The following is a 25,490-nucleotide window of genomic DNA, read 5'->3' on the forward strand; positions in this document are numbered from 1 at the left end:
AACAGAGCTACCTTCTTTTCGATTTTTGCTCAGTCTGGCTGAAGTCTCTGAAATGCTATCATCTGGTCCGACTTCATCGTCATCTTTATCTTTCTCTGCTGTATCAGCATCCTGACGAATCTTTAACATCCACTGTTCTGTGGCCTTGACATAGTCCTTAATGCTGGATGATTTAAGATCAAACCAGTTGTGCTGATCAACGTTTCCCTCTTCTTCAGACAGAAGTGCTAATACATCTTCATTGAGTTGTAAGATTCGAAATTTTCAGCAATAATCACGCAAGAAAACAGGATAAAATAAGACAGTTTATTGACCAAAGTAAGCTTGCACAGAAAAACCTTTGATAAAAGGGCATACAAAATGGCCGCCGAGCCTCGTGATCAGTTTCTGGACCATTTGATTTCTGTTACTGCAAGCCAGACAGGCTTGTGGATTGAAAACAGTAAGCCTGCGAAAGCCAGTATCGGGAAACCGAAACTCAGGGAAACAGCATACATATTCAATGGATTCTAAGTACAGGACGGTTTCAGGCAAACAGGATGGGGCCCATCAAGATATGGGCGGACAATGCATGAACACTTATACCCATTTAATGTACAAAGGAGAAACCGTTTAACAGCCATCAAGGGAAATCTCCAGACCGATCAATATGCGAACCGAGTCACGGTGACAATGTAAAAGACATTAAAAGACATTATCGGCCAGGAAGGCCAGTTAAGTTATCACTGGCTCCCGTTACAAGACAAAGCGCCCCTGCAGAGATTTCTGCCCGCCAAAATTAATACAAAGACAGGACTATGATTTGGTGGGAGATAAGACTGCCCCAAAAGGGTATAACTATGGATTGAAAGTCCATCAAAGTTACGGTTACACAGATCCAGGATCAAGTTCACGTTTCACTTCTTCGGAATTCGACCAAGACGTTTCTTCTTTTCGAGGACGCTTCGGATGGACTTTTCAGTGCAAGGCAGCACTTCGATTTCGGGACACGATCGGTGTTCAGCCAGACAAGGCTCGGCCACGACGGGAAGACGACGAGGGTGGCCCGGGTGCTGTTGTCGGGAGATCATCGACGACCCAGGCCGAAGGAGAAGACACCCTCGGGAAAAAACCGACGATCCAGGTCGGATAAAAAGGACATTCCGAGCCTAGCCAGGCAAGGCCTCGACACGTGCATCCATTTCTTCAATATCACATTGGTGGCAGGGACTGCTCCATGAACCCAAATCCACAATAGTGGATCTCAACCTTGACGAGCGCTCATCGAGGCTGTGTCTACCCCGCCGCCTCGAGAGAGAGAGAGAATATCGACTGCGCCAGAAGTTTCCAGGTCCACGTGACGACGGAAAGCTGTGCTAAAAGATTGCGAACCCCTTTTTGCGATTCTGATAGTGGTGAGCATGATCCCGAGTTCCTCAAATCAAAACTTAGTTTAGGTATTTAGGGGAGGGAGTAAGGTTAAATCGTAATGTGTTTCCCCTTTTACGACATGCCGTGTGTTCCCCATTTCCATAGAGTCAAGTTCATAAATTTGTGCACGATTGTAGTTACTTTAATCTGTGCCTATGACATGTATTTTGTAATGCTTCAAACTGTTTAAAAATAAAAGCATCCATTTCGTGCTATTCAACCTGGTCTATTGAGTCCTTTCTCTGCACTACAGTTCTCTGCATCTAAGTCCAAGGTCTAGAACCGTAGGGGAGAGTGGGTCGAACCACTCAAGGGTAAGTATTGCACAAAGCCTGGCAGGAGACCAGAACGAGCAAGAGAAACCCCCTACAGAGTACATTAAATTCTTTATGCAACTTGGAGAAATCATAATGCATTATGTCTTCAGCTTTCTTAATATTAGCATTATCTTCCATGAGACAATCAATTATCTTCATTTTTCCAGGTATCTGAGCTAATTTAGCCCTTCTTGCACCTATTCTTCTATGTAACTTCTCTTCCATTGCCTTTGGGGTGAGCTTTACTTCCCTCTTTTGGCCAACAATCCTTCTGGCTGGGGGAAGCTCCTCACGGCTCTGTAAGGCCGCGGCCATTTTACCCGCAGCTCTTATTTAGCTTCTCAATAGAATGAACAAGGCAAGTAACAGTCACTGTACCTTCGCTTTCTTATATTGTCGTCTGGCTCCGTGACCATTCATGTATACGTTCACCGACAATTCCGTCCTTTCCTTCTTAGGGAGCTAGTTTTTGACTAATGTAGTGGCGCTTCGTAATTTCCAAACATGCAGCCACTGAGCTTTGAGGCTTTTAACAACGAGTAGATGCATGTCGAAATAAAACGTTCCAAAACGTAACTTTGTCTTTAAACTGTTTACTGTAACACCTTACAAACAGAATTACAAAGCAAAACACGTTTAAACAAACACGGTCAAAAACTGTATTGCTCCAGCCATCAAAGCCTTTACCTTCTCTCTAGCCTCGTGGAGCTTGAACTGTAAAATGGCTGGATACCATGTGACAAGCTTAAGGACTGTACCATTGTAGCAAGAATAAAGGGGGTATCTCAGACTATACTACTGGAACAAGAAAATAGGGGGTTTCTCAATACAATAAGTCAGTCAGGTAAATTAACTATTATACTATTTAACCAATATTTTAAAGTATTTTCTTTCTTAAACTTTCATGACTCTTACAACTATGTTTATTTCATCTAATATTTCACACTCCTCCTCCCTGATTGCAATGTCTGCATCGTCCCTCTCTTTTGTGAAAACAGATGCAAAGTATTCATTAAGAACCATACCCATGTCTTCTGCCTCCACACACAGGTTACCTCTATGGTCCCTAATAGGCCGCACTCTTATTTTAGTTGTCCTCTTGCTCTTAATGTATTTTAAAACATCTTTGGATTTTTGTTTATTTTGCTTGCCAATATCTTTTCATGCCCTCTCTTTGCTTTCCTAATTTCCCTTTTAATTTTACCTTTGCACTTTCTATACTGCTCTAGGTTTTCTGCAGTATTGAGCTCTCTGTATCTGTCATAAGCTTCCCTTTTTTTCTTTATCTTTCCCTGTATGCCCCGTGACATCCAGGGAGCTCTAGATTTGTTAGTCCCACCCTTTTTCTTTAAGGGAACATACTTGCTCTGAACCTCACTATCTCCTCCCACTGCTCTGACACTGATTTACCTTCAGGTTTCTGTCTCCGGTCCACTTTGGCTAAATTACATCTCAGCTGAGTAAAATTAGCTTTTCCCCAATTGAGAACTTTTATTCCCGGTCTATCCTTGTCCTTTTCCATAACTACCCTAAATCTAACTGAATTATGATCGCTACCACCAATATGCTCTCCCACCGATACCCTTTTGACCTGCCCAGCTTAATTCCCTAAAACTAGGTCCAGAACTTGTTGGGCTTGCTACGTACTAGCTAAAAAAATTCTCCTGAATGCATTTTAAGAATTCTGCTACCTCTATACCTAATTTTATCCCTGTTAATATTAGGGAAGTTGAAATCCCCTACTATTACTGCCCTATTTTTGCACGACTCAGAAATTTGCAATGTGGTTGACTCTTAACTGCCCTCTGAAATGGCCTAGCAAGTCACTCAGTTGTAACTAACTGCTACGAAACATATTGGCCCAGAAATTCGGGTCCCAACACGTGAGTACGCACGGGGTACTCACGCGTAGGCCCAACGAAAGTGCCGGTTTCGTGCATGCGCGGGAAACCGGCACTTCCGTTCCCCTGAAAGAAGGGGTACCGAAGTTGAACGCATACGCTGGAGAGGCAGCGCGTGCGCATCAAACTTACGTTTTTTTTGCAGGTTTCTCTGGGAGGGTAAGTCTCCAGCAGTTACACTTTTAAAAAGCAGGCGCAAGGCCGGCATTTAACAAGGTAAATGGTGAATTAATTAAAATTAAAACATTTTTTCCACAGGTTTACTATTTTTAAATACTTTAAAGAAAGGTAAGTTTATTTTTAGCCCCGTTAGAAAATGTAATTAATTTTTTCAAAAATTTAAATTATTGTTTAAAATAGTTATTTCATGTAATTTAAAGTTTATTTTAAAAATGTGCTGTTTAAAGATTTATTTGAGGTTTTAGTGATGTTTTGGTGCTTATAGTATTTATAGGTTTGCCAGCTCTCCCTGTCAAATTTATGAATGAAGCATTCCCTGCTAGCATTGGCTCTCCATGGCCCATGTGATCCCAGGGGACGCATCGAACTAACTGCGCCCCTGGGATACGCAAGCACTGCGCGCCGGCAGTTGGAGGAGGCCCAGGATCGGAATCCCACGCGGGCCCACAGCTCAACGGCCGGCGCGCTATGTAAGTGCAGGTCAGGGGCTTGCACCCGCAGGATGCTCCCGACCCGAATTTCTGGGCCAATGAAACCGGACGGACCACCCGGCATCGACCTCGGCACCAGCTACGAACATGGCAACTGCACACCCAGCCCAGTCAACCCTGCAAAGTTCTCCTCACTAACATCTGGGGACATGTTGAAATTGGGAGAGCTGTCCCACAGACTAGTCAAGCAACAGCCTGACATAGTCACACTCACAGAATCATACTGTTAGATCCGTGTATCTTAATGTTGTGTCCTTCAATAATCAGACAACAGACTGCAGGGAACGATTTAACAGGTGGTTACTGAATGAGGGTTACTCTAGAGCTAACTGTACAGATCACTACTCAGGGTTTATATACAGGTGTGGTCACTGCCGGTACTACAGTATATAGGAGCTGTAAAAAGTAGTTCTCCCCTTAAAGGTACATACATTACAATTCCTCCCCTTTTAGATTAACAGTACCATAACACTCATTTAACAATTAAATATCAAACTAATTACAATTAACACTTTTAACATGCAACATTAGCTGAAAATAGTCGATTTATAAATTCAGTCTTTGGGGAGGCTTCCTGATCCTTTCTGGATAGCGCCTTTGCCGAGTGTCTTGCTCTTGGTGCGGAGGCGATTCTGGCCCCCTGTCGTCGGTTGGTTCATCAGCTTCCGATGCTACTGTTTCTGGGGTAGATGCGACCTGTACGTCGGGTTCATCACCAGGTATGTATGGGCGAGGCATGGGGTTGACTTGTTCCTGTGACTCTAGGATCTGGTCAGCATGGCGTCTCACGATGCTCTCCCCAACGTCCACTGTGTACATTAGTGGGCCCTGCCGTGTGCATATCGTTCCTGGCTGCCATTTTTCTGTTCGGTAGTCGCGGGCCAAGACTGGTTGCCCTACATTGAAGCTCCTTGTTGGCTTCTCATGGATCTGCTGGAATTGCTTACTCTCAACATCTCTTCATACGTTTGGTCTGAGCAAATCCAGGCGAGATCTTAACCTTCGGTTAAAGAACATCATGGCTGGGGCCTGGTTGGTGACTGCATGTGTCGCATTCCGGTAGGCGAACAGGAAATTGTCCACCTTGTGCTGCAGCGGAATGTTGTCATTGTACATAGCCTTTATTGCCTTCTTAAGGGTTTGTACGAACCTCTCAGCCAATCCATTTGTGGCTGGATGATACGGGGCGGATGTGTCATGCCTTACCCCATTCCTTTTCATAAATCTTCGAAAATCTTCGGACACAAACTGTGGTCCGTTATCAGAGCAAATCTGCTCTGGCAAGCCGTTCCTGGAAAAAATGGTCCGTAGGACTGCAATAGTTTTCTCCGTGGTGGTGGAGGACATTTTGATCACCTCAGGCCATTTTGAGTGCGCATCCACGGCTATTAAAAACATTGAGTCCATGAATTGACCAGCAAAATCAATATGCACCCGTTGCCATGGAGATGAGGGCCACTCCCATGGGTGTAGAGGGGCATGTGGTGGTGCATTTTGGACCTTCTGGCATCCTGAGCAGCTCTTTGTCAGGTCCTCGATTTGCTGATCGATCCCCGGCCACCACACATAAGCCCTAGCAAGGCTTTTCATTTTCACTCCTCCCAGATGACCTTCGTGAAGCTCATTGAGCACTCTCTCCCTTAACTTGGGTGGAATTACCATTCGGGATCCACACATCAAGGTCCCCTGGCATACTGACAGCTGTTCTCTTCTGGATGAGAATGCTGGCAACAGTGAGTCGCCATGTGCTGGCCATCCCTTCACCGTCAAGTCATATACCCGAGACAGTGTCGGGTCATTTCGGGTCTCCTTCTCTATACCAGCGTTAGTTACTGGCAAGCATTCAATTATAGTCGAATGAAATATTTCGACAGGATCCGCTGCTGGTGCTTCCTCCGCAGGAGGCAGTGGCAGGCGTGATAGCCCATCAGTGTTTCCATGCTGTTTCGTGCCCTTATACTCGATTTCATATTGGTGTGCCCCTATAAAAGGGACCATCTTTGTAGCCGTTGCGCAGTCATCACTGGAACGCCCTTCTTTGGATTAAAGATGGAGACAAGTGGTTGGTGGTCAGTCAGCAAGGTGAACTTCTGCCCGTGCAGATAGTGATTGAACTTTTCACTCCCCACACTAGGCTGAGGGCCTCCCTGTCAATCTGGGCGTAGTTATGCTCGGCTGAGGTTAGTGATCGTGACGCAAAGGCTATTGGCCTCTCTGAGCTGTCCGAGAATTTGTGCGACAGCACCGCTCCAATACCGTAGGGTGACGCATCATATGCCAACCGAATTGGTAATGCCGGGTTGTAATGGGCCAATACCTCTTTCGATGTGATTAGTCTTTTGCTCTTCTGGAAAGCTCATCTACATTCGTCACTCCACTTCCATGGCACCCCAGTTTGCAGTAGGGTGTTCAGTGGGTGTAGTATTGTAGACAAATTTGGCAAGAACTTATGGTAGTAGTTTACCAGCCCGAGGAACGACCTCAGTTGTGACACACTTTCCGGTGCTGGAGCCTTGACTACTGCCTCAATCTTCTCTGGGGACTTATGTAACCCCTCTTTATCGATAACGTGGCCACAATACGAGATCTGTTTTCTAAAAACTCGCATTTGGGGCGGTTAGCTCGGAGCCCATATTCCTGCAATCTAGTGAGCACCTGCTCCAGGTTGGCAAGGTGATCACTGTCATTTTCGCCCGTGACCAGGATGTCATCCAAATAACACTGGGTCCCTGGGATCCCTTGCAGGACTTGTTAAATTGCCCTCTGCCAAATAGCCGGAGCTGATGCTACCCCGAACACCAGCTGGTTGTATTGGTAGAGACCTTTATGGGTGTTGATTGTGAGGTAGTTTTTTGATGCTTCTTCTACCTCCATTTGCAGATACGCCTGGGCCAGATCAATCTTAGTGAAGCGTTTCCCTCCAGATAGCGAGGCGAAAATATCTTCAATCCGTGGAAGTGGATATTGTACGGTGTGAAGGACCGGGTTCACTGTTACCTTAAAGTCCCCACAGATGCGAACCTTCCTTGGTTCCCCAGGCGTGCTGCTCAACGACTTTTTCATCACAGGGACGATGGTGTAGCCCACTCGCTCCAGTCTACCTTGGACAGTACACCTGAACGTTCCAGACTCTCCAGCTCTGCTTTGACGGCTGGGCGGATCGCATAAGGTACCGGTCTGGCCTTAAAAATTTTGGGCTTGCGTTTTCTTCAATTTTAATCATCGCTGTCATGCCTTTTAGTGTTCCGAGTCCTTGCTGGAACACTTCTTTCGCGTCAGTTAGGATCTTTGACAGTCGCCCAGGTGTGACGTCGTCATCCTTTTTGTCAGCCACAGTCAGTGCCTGTATGGAATGCCAATCTAGCTGTATCTTCCGGATCCATTCACGTCCTAGTAGTGGTGGTCCTCCATCTGGCAATACATATAGGTCCATTTTTGGTGTTTCCTTGCCGTTATATATAACGTTCACCCTTATTTTTCCTTTGGGGTAGACTTTTTGCCCCGTGTACGTCTTCAAGACAATCTTTGTATCTCTCAAGGGTATATGTGAGAATAGCCGCTTGTAGTCCCTTCGGTTTATGACTGTTAGGGCTGATCCTGTGTCCAATTCCATTTTCACTTGGACTCCTGCTATCTTGAGCGTGACCCAGATAGTTTGGTGATCCTCCGTTTTGATCACATTATGTAGTTTCAGACAACCCAGCTCCTTGCTTCCGGTGTCTGTATCACTCTTCTGTTCGTCTGAATTACTCTCCGTCACCTTATGTACCTTCTTGTATTTCTCCTGTGGAGATTTCTTGCTGCTGGCTTTCTTTGCCGACCTGCAGACTCTTGCTATGTGTTCTACTTTTCCACACTGTCTGCACACTTTGTCCTTGAACCAGCAATCATTATGGTCGTGTGTTGTTCTGCCGCAGCGGTAGCACTTCACTGTTCCGTATGACATTTCATTTGTGCCATATTCTTGCGGTCTCCGTTGTATCTCTGCAGTGCCCTGTGCTGCTGCTTCGTGTGATACTGCAATGCTGAAAGCCTTGTCCAGCGTAAGATCCTTTTCTGACAGAAGCCGTTTCTGGGTTCCTTCACTTTGAAGCCCACACACAAACTTGTCCCTTAAAGTATCTGCTAGTCCCGTTCCAAACTGGCAGTGTTTCGATAGCTTGCGCAGTTCCGTTAAATACTCAACATTACTTTCATCTTTATGCTGGTTCCTTTTGTGAAACTTAAATCTTTCTGCTATCAGCAGCGGTGTGGGGTTTAAGTGGTCCTGTAGGATTGACACTATGTTTTCAAAATCCTTTTCTACTGGCTTCTCTGGGGTTACTAGGTTTCGTAGTAAGCCATACGTTTTGGCACCCATTGAATTCAACAATACCAGCGCTTTCTTGTCATCTGGCACTTCATTCGCCTTGCAGTATACTTCTATGCGTTCGACATATGTCGTCCAATCTTCGACTTCATTGTCGAACGCTGTGATACTGCCACTCTTCGGCATTTTTGGGTGTGGCTAGACTGGCTTAAAATGGCGTCTACGGCGCTTTCCTTTCTTCCCCGCTGCGGCTTAAAATGGCGTCTCCTGCGCTGCTGCCAACGCCGCTCTCGGCGGTCCTCGTGGCAAATGGCGACGCCCTGTGGGTTTCGTGCGCTGCTCCTGCGCTGCTGCCAACGCCGCGCTCTGCGGTCCTCGTGGCAATGGCAGCGCCTCGCGTTTTCCTGCGCGCCTCTCTCCCCCGTTGACTTTGCTCGGCCCTTGAACACCGGCTGCGCTCTGCGCGTTTTCCTGTGCGCCTCTCTTCCCCGTTAACGCTGCTCGGCCCTTGAACACCGGCTGCGCTCTGCTCTCTCTCGCCTCTCTCCCCCGTTGACGCCGCTCGGTCCTGAACACCGGCTGCGCCCTGTGCGCTCTGCCCTCTCTCTTTCCCCCGTCGACGCTGCTCGGCCTTTTTCTGTGCCGCTCGGTCGGGCTCTAGCCCGTCGCTGTCCGGGAAGCGTCTGCGCAGTACCTGTTGCCAGCCCGTTTCGCTGGACCACCGTGACTGGAAAACCAAGCCTGGCTCTCGACAGCCTCCCCTGCGATGCTCAAATCTCCGCTGGATGACTGGGCGGTTGCCCGTGGTCGACGCCCGTGCTTCTGGACTCGACCTCCTTCCACTGTTCTCCAGGAGCGAATCCCTGGGAGGTGATGCAGAGTTGCAGGTAGGTTTGAATCTGCTCGTCGCCAATGTTAGATCCGTGTATCTTAATGTTGTGTCCTTCAATAATCAGACAACAGACTGCAGGGAACGATTTAACAGGTGTTTACTGAATGAGGGTTACTCTAGAACTAACTGTACAGATCACTACTCAGGGTTTATATACAGGTGTGGTCACTGCCGGTACTACAGTATACAGGAGCTGTAAAAAGTAGTTCTCCCCTTAAAGGTACATACATTACACATACCTTTCAGCCAAAGTCCCAAACTCCTCTATCACCATCCCTGGGTATGTCCTGTCCAACCTGCAGGGCAGACCCACCAGTGGTGGTGGCACAGTGGTATACAGTCGGGAAGGAGTGGTCCTGGGAGTCCTCAACATTGGGCCAGAAATTCCAGGCCAGAAGCGTGAGTACGGTCGGGTTACTCACGCATCTGGCCGTTGGAAATGCCGGCGTTCAGCAGGAACAGCGCATGCGGGGAACGCCGGCATTTCCAGACCCGAGGTCTATTCACAGCGCGTGCGACTGCACAGGCAGCGCTTGCGCAGTGAACTTTGTAGATTTCACTGATGGATTCAGTGAGGGTAAGTCCCTAGAACTTACACGTGAAAAAAGCAAGTGTAAAGTTGTTCATTGGCTGGGGAAGGAGATATATTTTATGGAGGAGCTTCCGAAATGCAATATTTAGGTTTGGGAAAGGGAGGGAAGTTATTTTAAGAAATTTTAAGTAAGTTTTAAACTTTAATTTTTTTTTTTTTAAACGGCTTTTCAGAACGGTAGGTAGAAGGAGCAATTGTGGCTGTGTGAATGGAATGTGAGAATGAGTTATGTATGCATGTCCACATATATTCCTTTACGTATATGTATGTATGTTTTATATTCCTTTACTAATGTGTATGAATGTATGTTTTTAATTATGATTTTCAAATAAGTTACTTTCTCTGAAAGTCATAATTAAATAATACATTCATACACATAAGTAAAGGAATATATACATAACACGCAAAGGAATATATACAGACATACATACTTTCAGAAGCTCCACGATAAGAAATATCTTCCTCCGCAGCCTCTGGAGCAAATGTACCCATGCTTTTTTCATGTGTAAGTTGTAATGACTGGACCTCACTGAAAGCATTAATGAAAGCGGCGAATTATACTGCGCACGCGCTGCCTGTGCAGTCGCACGCGTTCTGCCTCTGAACCCCTTCGTTCAGAGGACAGGAAATGCCGGTTTTCCCCACATTCACTGTGCATGCTGAAAACCGGCATTTCATCCGGCCAGATGCGTAAGTACCCCGACCGTACTAGCGCATTTGGAAGGGAATTACTGGGCCAACATTTTAAATGTCAATAAAATAAAAAATTTAACAATTGCACGACTTGCCCCCTCGCATCTGCGACTGAGGGTCCAAGGAGGTGCATTGCGCAAGAGGTCATCATCGTACATATCCTCACACTGTTCCCTTTGGGGAACTGTATGAAGTGGTGGAAGGATTTATGGCCGTGATTAACGCTCATTCCGTGACCGTAACCATCTTTGAACCAGCCATTAGGGTGGTTAGTCCTATGGCGGGAGGGTTTTACGGGCTCCCACAACAACCCATCTGAGGGGGGGGGGCCACCAACACCCACGGACGCAAGTATCCCGCTGGATGTCCACCCAGAATTTAAAGTTGGAGCTCCGACTCCACTTGCCGGGACTGTCTGGAGTGGGGTTCAAAACACTACTCCTTCTGGCCCAGCGGCGGGGATGCTTACTGCTACGCAAAAGGCCCACTCCGCACAAAAGGTGACACCCATACGTTTCCTGCGCCTTTTCCCTCCCCGTGACTGGAGCCCTATGCTGCCATTTCACGTTGCTAATCGGATTGGGCCTTTGTCATAGCGGTAGGATCCCCGCCGCTGGGCCAGATCAGGGTAGGGTTTCGAACCCCGCTCCAGACAGTCCCGGCAAGTGGAGTCGGAGCTCCGGCTCTAAATTCTGGGTTGACATCCAGTGGGATATTTGCGTCCGTGGGTGTGGTTGGCCCCCCCTCCTTGTATAGCTTGTGGGAGCCCGTAAAACCCTCCCGCCATAGGACTAACCGCCCTAATGGCTGGTTCAAAGATGGTTACGGTCACGGAATGAGCGTTGGCCATAAATCCTTCCACCACTTCATACAGTTCCCCAAAGGGAACAGTGTGAAGACACGTATGACGACGACATTGCTAAATAAATAAATGGAATTAAAAAAATTCTTTTAGGGCTTTTAAAAGTCTTTAAATTGCTTTAATTCTCTTTAAAACTACTTCAGATTACTCAAAATAATGTAAACATTTAAAAAAGTTTATAAAAGTTACCAAAATCTTCAAAAAACTTCCAAAAACCTATTTAAACTGCTGCTTTGCATGTAAAAATCCTTAGCAGCTTGACAGAAACATTGGGGGCGTGTCCAGTGAAACTGAGACCTCAAGGGGCGCGTCTCACTTACACTGCACGCTCCTGGCTTCGCGCTGGCTGCACTCCTGGGCGGCGTGACGTCATACGCTGCCCGGGAATGTGCTTTCTATTTCTGCAAGTTCAGGCGTCCCAGAAGCTGATCGGCACGAGCGCGGGGTAAGTGCAAATACGGGGCTTGCACGCGCTGCAAGCCCCGTTCTGGAATTCCTGGGCCATTGATTCCGGACCCCATGAAGTCTCATGGCTTCAGGTCAAGCATGGGCGAGGAAACCTCCTGCTAATTACCACCTACCGCCCTCCCTTGATGATTTATCAGTACTCCTATATGTTGAACAGCACTTGGAAGAAGCACGTAGAGTAGCAAGGGCACAGAATGTACTCTGGTGGAGGACTTCAATGTCCATTACCAAGAGTAGCTTGGTAGCACCACTACTGACTGAGCTGGCCGAATCCTGAAGGACATAACTGCCAGTCTGGGCCTGCGACAGGTGGTGAGAGAACCAACAGGAGGGAAAAACCTACTTGAGCTCGTCCTCACCAAACTACTTGTCGCAGAAGCATCTGTCCATGACAGCATTGGTAGCAGTGACCACTGCACAGTCATTGTGGAGATGAAGCCCCGTCTTCACGCTGAGGACACCCTCCATCGTGTTGTGTGGCACTACCACCGTGCTAAATGGGATAGCTTCAGAACAGATCTAGCAGCTCAAAACTGGGCATCCATGAGGCGCTGTGGGCCATCAGCAGCAGCAGAATTGTATTCCACCACAATCTGTAACCTCATGGCCTGGCATATCCCTCACTCTAGCATTACCACCAAGCCAGGGGACCAACCCTGGTTCAATAAGGAGTGTAGAAGAGGATGCCAGAAGCAGCACCAGGTGTACCTAAAAATGAGGTGCCAACTGGGGAAGCTGCAACTCAGGACTACATGCATGCTAAAAAGCGGAAGCAGCATGCTATAGACAGGGCTAATCGATCCCACAATCAACGGATCAGATCAAAGCTCTGCCGTTCTGGGATGTGAGCGTCGCTGGCAAGGCGAGCATTTATTGCCGATCCCTAATTGCCCTTGAGAAGTTGGTGCTGAACCGCCTTCATGAACCGCTGCAGTCCTTGTGGTGAAGATACTCCCACAGTGCTGTTAGGGAAGGAGTTCTGGGATTTTGACCCAGCGATGATGAAGAAATGGCGATATATTTCCAAGTCAGCATGGTGCGTGACTTGGAGGGGAACTTGCAGATGATGGTGTTCCCATGTGCCTGCTGCCTTTGTCCTTCTAGGTGGAAGCGGTCACGAGTTTGGGAGGTGCTGCCAAAGAAGCCATGGCGAGTTGCTGCAGTGCATCTTGTAGATGGTACACACATTGCACCGGTGGTGGAGGGTGTGAATATTTTAGGTGGTGGATGGGGTGCTGATCAAGCAGGCTGCTTTGTCCAGGATGGTGTCAAGCTTCTTGAGGGTTGTTGGAGCTGCACTCATCCAGGCAAGTGGAGAGTATTCCGTCACACTCCTGACTTGTGCCTTGTAGATGGTGGAAAGGCTTTGGGGAGTTAGGAGGTGAGTCACTCACCACAGAATACCCAGCCTCTGGCCTGCTCTTCTAGCCACAGTATGTATGTGGCTGGTCCAGTTAAGTTTCTGTTCAATGGTGACCTCTAGGATGTTGATGGTGGGGGAGTTGGCGATGGTAATGCCATTGAATGTTAAGGGGCGGTGGTTAGACTCTCACTTGTTGGAGATAGTCATTGCCTGGCACTTTTGTGGTGCAAATGTTACTTGCCACTTATCAGCCCAAGCCTGAATGTCGTCCAGGTCTTGTTGCCTGCGGGCATGGATTGCTTCATTATCTGAGGAGTTACAAATGGAACTGAACACTGTAATCATCAGTGAACATCCCAACTTCTGACCTTATGATGGAGGGAAGGTCATTGATGAAGCAGCTGAAGATGGCTGGGCCCAGGACACTGCCCTGAGGAACTCCTGCAGCGATGTCCTGGGGCTGAGGTGATTGGCTTCCAACAAGTACAACCATCTTCCTTTGTGCTAGGTATGACTCCAGCCAGTGGAGACTTTCCCCCCTGATTCCCATTTACTTCAATTTTACTGGACCTCCTTGATGCCACACTCGGTCAGCATCGGTGAGCAGGTTTGTAAGTGCCACTTGATAGCAGTCGATGACACCTCCCATCACTTTGCTGATGATTGAGAGTAGACTTATTGGGCGGTAATTGGCCAGATTGGATTTGTTCTGCATTTTGTGGACTGGACATATGTGGGCAGTTTTCCACATTGTCGGGTAGATGCCAGTGTTGTAGCTGTACTGGAACAGCTTGACTAGAGGCGCGGCTCGTTCTGGAGCACAAGTCTACAGCACGACAGCCGGGCTGTTGTCAGGGCCCATAGCCTTTGCTGTGTCCAGTGCGCTCAGCCGTTTCTTAATATCACGTGGAGTGAATCGAATTGGCTGAAGACTGGCTTCTGTGATAGTGTGGACATTAGGAGGAGGCCGTTATGGATCATCCACCCAGCACTTCTGGCTGAAAATAGTTGCAAACGCTTTAGCCTTGTCCTTTGCACTCTCATGCTGGGCTCCGCTTTCATTGAGAATGGGGATATTCATGGAGCCTCCTCCTCCTGTTAGTTGTTTAATTGTCCACACCATTCACAACTTGATGTAGCAGGCCTGCAGAGCTTGATCTGATCCGTTGATTGTGGGATCACTTAGCTCTGTCTATAGCATGCTGCTCCCACTGTTTAGCATGCATATAGTCCTGTGTTGCAGCTTCCCCAGGTTGGCACCTCATTATTAGATACGCCTGGTGCTGCTCCTGGCAAGCTCTTCTACACTCGTTGAACCAGGGTTGGTCCCCTGGCTTGGTGGTAATGGTAGAGTGAGGGATATGCCGGGCCATGAGGTTACAGATTGTGTAGGAATACAATTCTGCTGCTGCTGATGGCCCACAGCGCCTCATGGATGCCCAGTTTTGAGCTGCTAGATCTGTTCTGAATCTATCCCATTTAGCACGGTGGTAGTGCCACACAACACGATGGAGGGTGTCCTCAGCGTGAAGACGAGATTTCATCTCCACAAGGACTGTGCAGTGGTTACTGCTACTAATGCTGTCATGGACAGATGCATCTGCAACATGTAGATTGGTGAGGACGAGGTCAAGTAGGTTTTTCCTTCGTGTTGGTTCTCTCATGACCTGCCGCAGTCCTATTCTGGCATCTAGGTCTTTCAGGACTCGGCCAGCTTGGTCAGTAGTGGTGCTACCGAGCCACTCTTGGTGATGGACATTGAAGTCCCCCACCTAGAGTACATTCTGTGCCCTTGCTACCCTCAGTGCTTCTTCCAAGTGGTGTTCAACATGGAGGAGTACTGATTCATCAGTTGAGGGAGGGCAATAGGTGGTAATGGACATGTCCATGCTTGACCTGAAGCCATGAGACTTCATGGGGTCCGGAGTCAATGTTCAGGACTCCCAGGGCCACTCCCTCCCGACTTTATACCACTGTGCCACCACCTCTGGTGGGTCTGTCCTGCCGGTGGGACAGGACATATCCATATTTTAGGGTTAGCATGATAAAAAAGGAGCCATGCTACCAAAACAAGGTTTGAGCAAATCGAAATATAAACATGTGCTGACCTTCAGAAGTGCCTCTTGCACAGATATTATACTGTTAATTGCTTTTGAAGTCTTTAATTCTAAGATTTAACTACAGAATATAAAATGAAACCTAATATATAAGTGTAATTGCAAAATACTGCGGATGCTGGAAATCTGAAATAACAACAGAAAATGCTGGAAATACTCAGCAGGCCAGGCAGCATCCGTGGAGAGAGAAACAGAGTTAATGTTTCAGGTCTGGGACCCTTCATCAGAACTGGAAAAAGCTGGAGATGTAACAGATATTAAGCAGGTGCAGAGACCGGGTGGGGGGGGGTTAGGAGGGGAGGAACCCCCCCCCGCTCCCCCCCCCGCCCCTGTCTCTGCACCTGCTTAGTATCTGTTACATCTCAGCTTTTTCCAGTTCTGATGAAGGGTCCCAGACCTGAAACGTTAACTCTGTTTCTCTCTCCACGGATGCTGCCTGGCCTGCTGAGTATTTCCAGCATTTTCTGTTGTTATTTCTAATATATAAGTGATTCTTTTGCTTAAAATAGTTTCCCTTATTATTTCTCAATTTTAATCTCTAACATTATCCTTTTCAGTTCCCAAGCATCTGTATCCAAGCAGATCAATAAAATATAGCAGCTCCGCCTGGTACCATGTGGCTGCAATAGAATCATAACATTTTACAGCACAGAAGGAGGCCATTCGGCCCATCGTGCCTGTACTTTCTCTTTGTAAGAGCTCTCCAATTAGTCCCACTCCCCATAGCCCTGCACTTTTTTCTTTTTCAAGTATATATCAAATGCTCTTTTGAAAATTACTTTAGAATCTGCTTCCACCACCCTTTCAGGCAGTGCGTTCCAGATCACAATAACTCGCTGCGTAAAAAATAAATCCTCATCTGATTCCTTTGCCAATTACCTTAAATCTGTGTCCTCTGGTTACTGACCCTCCTGCCAGTGGAAACAGTTTCTCCTTATTTGCTCTATCACAACCCTTCATAATTTTACACTGTTAGATTAAATGATAAGCAATTTAACCTACAATAAGAAAAGAAAATATGGAATGGGAAAAGGTCTTTAGGTGGGCCATGTACAATTCATATCATCATAGCCTCTTATTTAAATTTCATATGAAGGTGACTAAACACAGGTACAGCTTTGAAGAAACTGTGATCTAAGAGAAGCTCTACAGGAAGCCGAAAAGGCGATGCTCTTACTTACTCTTAAGATGCAATTACACTGCAACTGTCGCGTCCGTACTTCATATTGATGCTAAAGGTCTAATGTAAATCCAGAATTAGAGTTGACCAGACTCGGGAAGGCAAATGGTATGTTGGCCTTCATAGCGAGAGGGTTTGAGTACAGGAACAAGGATGTCTTGCTGCAGTTGTACAGGGCCTTTGTGAGACCACATCTTGAGTATTGTGTGCAGTTTTGGTCGCCTTATCTGAGGAAGGATGTTCTTGCCATGGAGGGAGTGCAGCGAAGATTCGCCAGGCTGATACCTGGGATGGCAGGAATGACGTATGAGGAGAGATTGGGACGATTGGGCTTGTACTCGCTGGAGTTTAGAAGAATGAGAGGTGATCTTATTGAAACATAAAATTCTGACAGGACTGGACAGACTAGATGCAGGAAGGATGTTCCCGATGGTCGGGGCGCCCAGAACCAGGGGTCACAGTCTAAGGATAAGGGGTAAGCCATTTAGGACAGAAATGAGGAGGAATTTCTTCACCCAGAGAGTGGCGAACCTGTGGAATTCTCTACCACAGAAGGCGTTGGAGGCCAGTTCATTAAATATATTCAAGAAGGAGTTGGATATATTTCTTAAGGCTAAAGGGATCAAGGGATATGGGGAGAAAGCAGGGACCGGGTACTGAACTTGGATGATCAGCCATGATCGCATTGAATGTCGGAGCAGGCTCGAGGGGCCGAATGGCCTACTCCTGCTCCTATCTTCTATGTTTCTATGGAACGAAACAGAGCGAGATTCCATGGAGGAGGGAATCTCATTTTCGGGCACTGTACTAATCTCAGTCAGTGTCATCTGTGGAGATGATTGCGTATTTGAAAAGCTAAGACTTTTTTTTTCTAAATTCATAACGCAGGAAGGTTTTCAACAGACTCAACTTCTACGTCCCTGATGACGTGGTTCGCAAGGTCGCCCAGTGCTCGCCCGGAGTCGTGGAGCTGGTGCTGAGCACGTTACGACTAAAGATTGGAGAGAAGCTAAAACAGAAACAGAACAAGGCGGCTACATCACCACAGGTACGGAGAAATGCCAGAAATGTTCAGGCATTTTGTTCCAGACAACTGTTGGGATTTGTTTTCTGCTGGAAATGTAGAGCTAGCTCATCCTGTGGCATCAGTGGAAAGGCTTTGTTGGCACTACGGTCCTACTATCATTCCGAGCTCTTCGCCATGCTTTGAATGATGGTTTCCCTCCACATTCATGTTTTTAGGAACAGGTACAATAAAAGCCAGTTGGCCCAGGTTTATGGATGATCACCTATTCACTTTTTCACCACAACGCTCACTTATTTGTCTCTCCCAAATGCATCTAAATGCCCCTTGGACCTAATTGGCACTATTTATTTTTAGTAGCATTGCAAACCCTTTGTTTTAAGAATACAGTCCTGCCTCACTTCCCTTTATACTCCTAACTTGCTCATTTCTTAGCATCTCACTTGCTTTTTTTTTTATTCGTTTATGGGATCTGGGTGTCACTGGCAAGGCCAGCCTTTAGTGCCCATTCCTAATTGTCCTTGAGAAGGTGGTGGTGAGCCGTCTTCTTGAACCGCTGCAGTCCCTGTGGTGAAGGTACTCCCACAGTGCTGTTAGGTCAGGAGTTCCAGGATTCTGACCCAGCGACGATGAAGGATCGGCGATATACTTCTAAGGCAGGATGGTGTGTGAATCGGAGGGGAACTTGGAGGTGGTGGTGTTCCCATGAGCCTGCTGCCCTTGTCCTTCTAGGTGGAAGAGGTTGCGGGTTTGGGAGGTGCTGCTGAAGAAGCCTTGGCAAGTTGCTGCAGTGCATCTTGTAGATGGTACACACTGCAGCCACGGTGCGCCGGTGGTGGAGGGAGTGAATGTTTAAGGTGGTGGATGGGGTGCCAATCAAGCGGGCTGCTTTGTCCTGGATGGTGTCGAGCTTCTTGAGTGTTGTTGGAGCTGCACTCATCCAGGCAAGTGGCGAGTATTCCATCACACTCCTTACTTGTGCCTTGTAGATGGTAGAAAGGCTTTGGGGAGTCAGGAAGTGAGACACTTGCCACAGAATAGCTAGCCTCTGACCTGCTCTTGTTTCCACAGTATTTATGTGGCTGGTCCAGTTAAGTTTTATGGTCAATGGTGACCCCCAGGATGTTGATGGTGGGGGATTTGGCAATGGTAATGCCATTGAATGTCAAGGGGCGGTGGTTAGACTCTCGCTTGTTGGAGATAGTCATTGCCTGGCACTTCTGTGGCGTGAATGTTACCTGTCACTTATCAGCCCAAGCCTGAACGTCGTTCATGTCTTGTTGCATGCGGACATGGACTGTTTCATTATCTGAGGAGTTGTGAATGGCACTGAACACTATGCAGTCATCAGCGAACATCCCCATTTCTGACCTTATGTTGGAGGGAAGGTCATTGATGAAGCAGCTGAAGATGGTTGGGCCTAGGACACTGCCCTGAGGAACTCCTGCAGCGATGTCCTGGGGCTGTGATGATTGACCTTCAATCACAACAACTATCTCCCTTTGAGCTAGCTATGACTCCAGCCAGTGGAGAGTTTTACCCCCGATTCTCATTTACTTCAGTTTTACTAGGGCTCCTTGATGCCACACTCAGTCAAATGCTGCCTTGATGTCAAGGGCAGTCACTCTCACTTCTTCTCTGGAATTTAGCTCCTTTGTCCATGTTTGGACCAAGGCTGTAATGAGGTCGGGAGCCGAGTGGTCTTGGCAGAACCCAAATTGGGCATCAGCGAGCAGGTTATTGGAGAGTAAGTGCCACTTGATAGCACTGTCGATGACACCTTCCATCACTTTGCTGATGATTGCGAGAACACTGATGGGACGGTAATTGGCCGGAGTGGATTTGTCCTGCTTTTTGTGGACAGGACATACCTGGGCAGTTTTTCACATTGTCGGATAGATGCCAGTGTTGTAGCTATACTGGAACAGCTTGGCTCGAGGCGCGGCTAGTTCTGGAGCACAAGTCTTCAGCACGATAGCCGGGATATTGTCAGGGCCCTAGCCTTTTCTGTATCCAGTGCGCTCGGCCGTTTCTTGATATCACGTGGAGTGAATCGAATTGGCTGAAGACTGGCTTCTGTGATGGTGGGGACATTAGAAGGCTGAAGATGGTTGCAAATGCTTCAGCCTTGTCTTTTGCACTCACTTGCTGGGCTCCACCTTCATTGAGGATGGGGATATTCTTGGAGCCTCCTCCTCCTCCCGATGGTTGTTTAATGGTCCACCACCATTCATGACTGGATGTGGCAGGACTGCAGAGCTTTGATCTGATCCGTTGATTGTGGGATCGCTTAGCCCTGTCTGTAGCATGCTGCTTCCACTTTTTAGCATGCATGTAGTCCTATGTTGTAGGTTCCCCAGGTTGGCACCTCATTTTTAGATACGCCTGGTACTGTACTCTTGGTACAGTAAACTAGTGTTGCTAGACTAGCAATTCAGTGTTTGAGTTTAAGTTCCACTATGGCAAGTTGTAAAATTGAATTTAGTGAAATTAGGTCATTTATGGGTTGGCACCTGTAAATTCACCATGAACTCTGCCGGATTGTTGTGAAGGGAAGGAAGCCTAACACCCCAACCTGGCCTGGCCTACATGTGACTCCAGTCCCACACTATGTGGTTGACTCTTAATTCCCTCAGATCATTTAGGGATAGTCAATAAATATTGCCTTAACCAGTGCTTCCCACATGCCACAAACAAATATTTAAAAATATGCTTGGACTAATATGCTTCTTCTAATTTTGGATTCTTCAACAACAACAACAACTTGTAAAACGTCCCAAGGCGCTTCACAGGAATGTTAAGAGACAAAAAAATTTACACCGAGCCACATAAGGAGAAATTAGGGCAGGTGACCAAAAGCTTGGTCAAAGAGGTAGGTTTTAAGGAGAGTCTTAAAGGTGAAAAGAGAGGTAGCGAGGCAGAGAGATTTAGGCAGGGAATTCCAGAGCTTAGGGCCTAGGCAACAGAAGGCACGGCCACCAATGTTTGAGCGATTTATAATCAAGGATGCTCAAGAGGGCAGAATTAGAGGAGCACAGATATCTCAGGGGGGTAGTGGGGCAGAAGAAGATTACAGCGATAGGGAGGGGCGAGGCCATGGAGGGATTTGTAAACAAGGATGAGAATTTTTAAATCGAGGCATTGCTTAACGGGGAGCCAATGTAGGTCAGCGAGCACAGGAGTGATAGGTGAACGGGACTTGGTGCGAGTTAGGACACGAGCAGCCGAGTTTTGGATCACTTCCACTTTACGTAGGGTGGAATGTGGGAGGCCAGCCAGGAGTGCGCTGGAATAGTCAAGTCTAGAGATAACAAAGGCATGGATGAGGGTTTCAGCAGCGGATGAATTTGCTCACTCTGTTGAAGTGTCTTTTCTGAAGGACACCTAAAAATAGAACGCCACAAATTCGGCAGTGGGACCACCGCCTGTTTTACGAGGATGTTGCCAGGACTGGCGAATTTTAGCTTTGAGGAAAGATTGGATAGGCTGGGATTGTTTTCTTTGGAACAGAGGAGGCTGAGGGGAGATTTAATTGAGATGTATAAAATTATGAGGGGCCCAGATAGAGTGGATAGGAAGGACCTATTTCCCCTAGCAGAGAGGCCAATAACCAGCGGGCATAGATTTAAAGTAATTGGTAGAAGTATTAGAGGGGAGTTTTCACCCTGAGGGTGGCGGGGGTTTGAATCTCACTGCCTGAAAGAGTGGTTGAGGCAGAAACCATCATCGCATTTAAAAAGTACTTGGATATGCTATTGAAGTGCTGCAACCTACAAGAGCTGGAAAGTGGGATTAGGCTGGATAGCTGTTTTTCGGCCGGCACAGACACGATGGGCCGACTGGCCTCCTTCTGTACCGTAAATTTCTATGATTCTATGATTCTGTGCCGATTGGGCGTAGGCTGTCCCACTGCTAAATTCCATACGCTTTATGCCCAAAGAACAGGCACAATGCATATTAATTTCTACCCCCTTGGTTTGTATTCCCTTGAGTATACAAGATTGAGAGACGATCTAATGGAGGTGTTTGAAATAATAAAGGTTTTCGATAAGGTGGATACAGAGAAATTATTTACTCTGGTGAGAGAATCCAGAACAAGGGGGCACAATCTTAAAATTAGAACTAGGTCATTGAAACAGAGAAACAGAGAAAAATAGGAGCAGGAGTAGGCCATTCGGCCCTTCGAGCCTGCTCCACCATTCAATATGATCATAGCTGATCCTCTATCTCACTACCATATTCCCGCTCTCTCCCCATACCCCTTGATGCCTTTTGCATCGAGAAATCTATCTATCTCCTTCTTAAATATATGTGACTTGGCCTCCTCAGCCTTCTGTGGTAGAGAATTCCACAGGTTCACCACTCTCTGAGTGAAGAAATTTCTCCTCATCTCAGTCCTAATTGTCCTACCCCGTATCCTGAGACTGTGACCCCTCGTTCTAGACCTCACAGCCAGGGGAAACATCCTCCCTGCATCCAGTCTGTCTAGCCCCGTCAGAATTTTATACGCTTCAATGAGATCCCCTCTCATTCTTCTAAACTCTACTGAATACAGGCCTAGTCGACCCAATCTCTCCTCATACGACAGTCCTGCCATCCCAGGAATCAGCCTGGTGAACCTTCGCTGCACTCCCCCTATGGCAAGTATATCCTTTCTTAGGTCAGGAGACCAAAACTGCACACAGTACTCCAGGTGTGGTCTCAACAAGGCCCTGTATAACTGTAGTAAGACATCCTTGCTCCTGTACTCAAATCCTCTTGCAATGAAGGCCAACATACCATTTACCTTCCTAACTGCTTGCTGTACCTGCATGTTTGCTTTCACAGAATCACAGAATCATAGAAACCCCACAGTGCAGATAGAGGCCATTTCGGCCCATCGAGCCTGCACCTACACATATCCCACCCGATCCCCGTAACCCCTACACCAACACATATCCCACCCTATCCCCGTAACCCCACGTATTTAATCCCCCTAACACTAAGGGTCAATTTATCATAGCCAATCAACCTAACCTGCACATCTTTGGACTGTGGGAGGAAACCGGAGCACCCAGAGTAAACCCACGCAAACACGGGGAGAATGTGCAAACTCCACACAGACAGTCGCCCGAGGCCGGATTCGACCCGGGTCCCTGGCGCTGTGAGGCAACAGTGCTAACCACTATGCCACCGTGCTGCCCTGGTGTACAAGGACACCCAGGTCCCTCTGTACATCAACATTTCCCAATCTATCACCATTTAAATAATATTGTATCTTTCTGTTTTTCCTACTGAAGTGGATAACTTCACATTTATCCACGTTGTACTGCATCTGCCATGTATTTGCCCACTCATTCAACTTGTCTAAATTGCCTTGAAGCCTCTTTGCATCCTCCTCACAACCCCACCTAGTTTTGTGTTGCCAGCAAACTTGGAAACATTATATTTGGTTCCCTCATCCAAATCATTGATATATATTGTGAATAGCTGGGGCCCAAGCACTGATCCCTGCGGTATCCCATGAGTCACCGCCTGCCACCCCGAAAAAGACCCATTCATTCCTACTCTCTGTTTCCTGTCTGTTAACCAATTTTCAATCCATGCCAGTATATTATCCCCAATCCCATGTGCTTTCATTTTGCACACTAGCCTCTTATGTGGGACTTTACCAAAGGCCTTCTGAAAATCCAAATACACCACATCCACTGGTTCTGCCTTATCTATTCTACCAGTTACATCCTCAAAAAACTCCAGTAGGTTTGTCAAACATGATTTCCCTTTCATAAATCCATGATGACTTTGTCTAATCCCATTGATATTTTCTAAGTATCCTGTTATCACATCCTCTATAATAGACTAGCATTTTCCCTACTACTGATGTTAGGCTAACCGGTCTGTAGTTCCCTGTTTTCTCTCTCCCTCCTTTTTTAAATAGTGGGGTTACATTTGCCACCCTCCAATCTGCAGGAACTGTTCCATAATCTATAGAATTTTGGAAGATGACAACCAATGCATCCACTATTCCCATGGCTACCTCTTTTAGTACTCTGGGATGCAGATTATCAGGCGCTGGGGATTTATCGGCTTTCAGTCCCATTAATTTCTCCAGCTCTATTTTTTTTACCAATACTAATTTCCTTTAATTCCTCCTTCTCACTAGACCCTTGGTTCCTTAGCATTTCTGGGAAGTTAGTTGTGTCCTCTTCCTTGAAGACAGAACCAAAATATTTGTTTAATTGCTCTGCCATTTCCTCGTTCCCCGTTATAAATTCTCCCGTTTCTGACTGTAAGATATCCCCCAGAGGGACTCTGGTTCCAAATGATTCAAGGTTGACCCGAATTGGGGACAGTGATTTAGCTTTATTCAGCACAAGCAAGACTTAATACATTACAGTATCAGAGCAGCAGTTTACAGAGAATAATTGAGACTGATATTATCCCGTTATCCTCTGGGTAGAAGCCGCAACTGTGAGTAGGCTGCACCCCGTGTCTCCTGCAACTCTCTCTCACTCCATCTCCCGGGTGTCTCTTTGATTCATCCTGAAATCTCTTACTCCTGAGATCTTCTACTCCTGAAATCTTCTACAATTTATGGCTGTTAAGACCCCCTTCTTATACCCTTACTCTTTTTCAAAACCTATGGCGTCCTCCTGAACCAATCACTGGCTGACACCCAAAATCCAATCATAAAGATGCCACGTTGGTAGCACCCTGGCTTACACAGGTTTTTAGTCTGATGACAGTCTTACATCATCTGTTTTTGACCATCAAAACTCATATCTGGGGTAGTTATGTCAATAAAAAAAATGTCTCCACGGGTTAAGATATGGCCCCTGTTGTCGGCCTTTTTTTTAATAATTCACTGCGGATGTTATAACATTCCAGCACAATTCTAACTACACCTGACCTTGGTTTCCAGGCTAACTGCAGTCTATTCGACCATGGCAATCTCTTCCTCACCCCAGGTTTTCTGGTTACATCTTACTCATAGACTTGTAAGCATAAGAAAAAGAGGAACATGTTATACATAATTCAGGTTATACTTGCATGCAGTTGATGATTACAAACTTCTTCATTTAATCCTTTCACACGATTATAGCTCTATTACTGATGATTATAAGATATTAATGGTTATAACATATTAAAACAAGTATTCAAAAAAACAACTAACATGTAACCCATAACAATTTTACGGTCCCTGCCTCTCACCTCAGTCTCTGGAATTCCATTAATTCTCTCAGTTTTTCTCACAGACTGACCATCGCTCTGTCAGCAGCCCTTGTTGGAGTCTGCGTTTTTAATATTTGTTCAAGCAGGCCCAATGCCTCTTTCTTCCATTTTAAAATCTAACCGGATCTACCCAAGGCATTTTACACTAGGTTAAAAGCATGATTATTCAAGGATCGGCGTGCATTGACTAACAGTTACATAATACAAACTTAAACCTACAATTAATAATGCTTATTTCATTTTGTCCATGTTAGCTAGTGGGAATGTGAATTGGAGATTTCCCAGGATTCTTACAGTCCCCCTTGAGGGGGAGGAGATCCTTCTCCGACCCCTCCCTCAATCTTATTTCTTATCCCTCTGCAGGAGATCTATTAATTGTAAGTTATTAGCACGTCGACCAATCACATACATTTCAAGCAACATATCATGGTACAGACTAAGAAAACCATTATACAGGAAACTCTTTTTTATCCGGCACC

General features: G+C 46.7%; 1 protein-coding gene across 1 annotated transcript in view; it reads left to right on the plus strand.

Moving 5' to 3' along the window:
* Nucleotides 1–25,490, plus strand: part of LOC147123749 (sperm flagella and cilia-associated protein 1-like) — a 180,049-nt gene that overhangs the window by 52,919 nt on the left and 101,640 nt on the right. The window contains exon 3 of the mRNA XM_085975655.1: nt 17,664–17,823. Coding sequence (XP_085831781.1) covers nt 17,664–17,823 — 160 coding nt within the window. The remainder of the gene's footprint in view (nt 1–17,663; nt 17,824–25,490) is intronic.

This window comes from Somniosus microcephalus, chromosome 2 (genome assembly GCF_052327205.1).
Source record: "Somniosus microcephalus isolate GS21.2 chromosome 2, FLI_Smic_1.0, whole genome shotgun sequence".
NCBI lineage: Eukaryota > Metazoa > Chordata > Chondrichthyes > Squaliformes > Somniosidae > Somniosus > Somniosus microcephalus.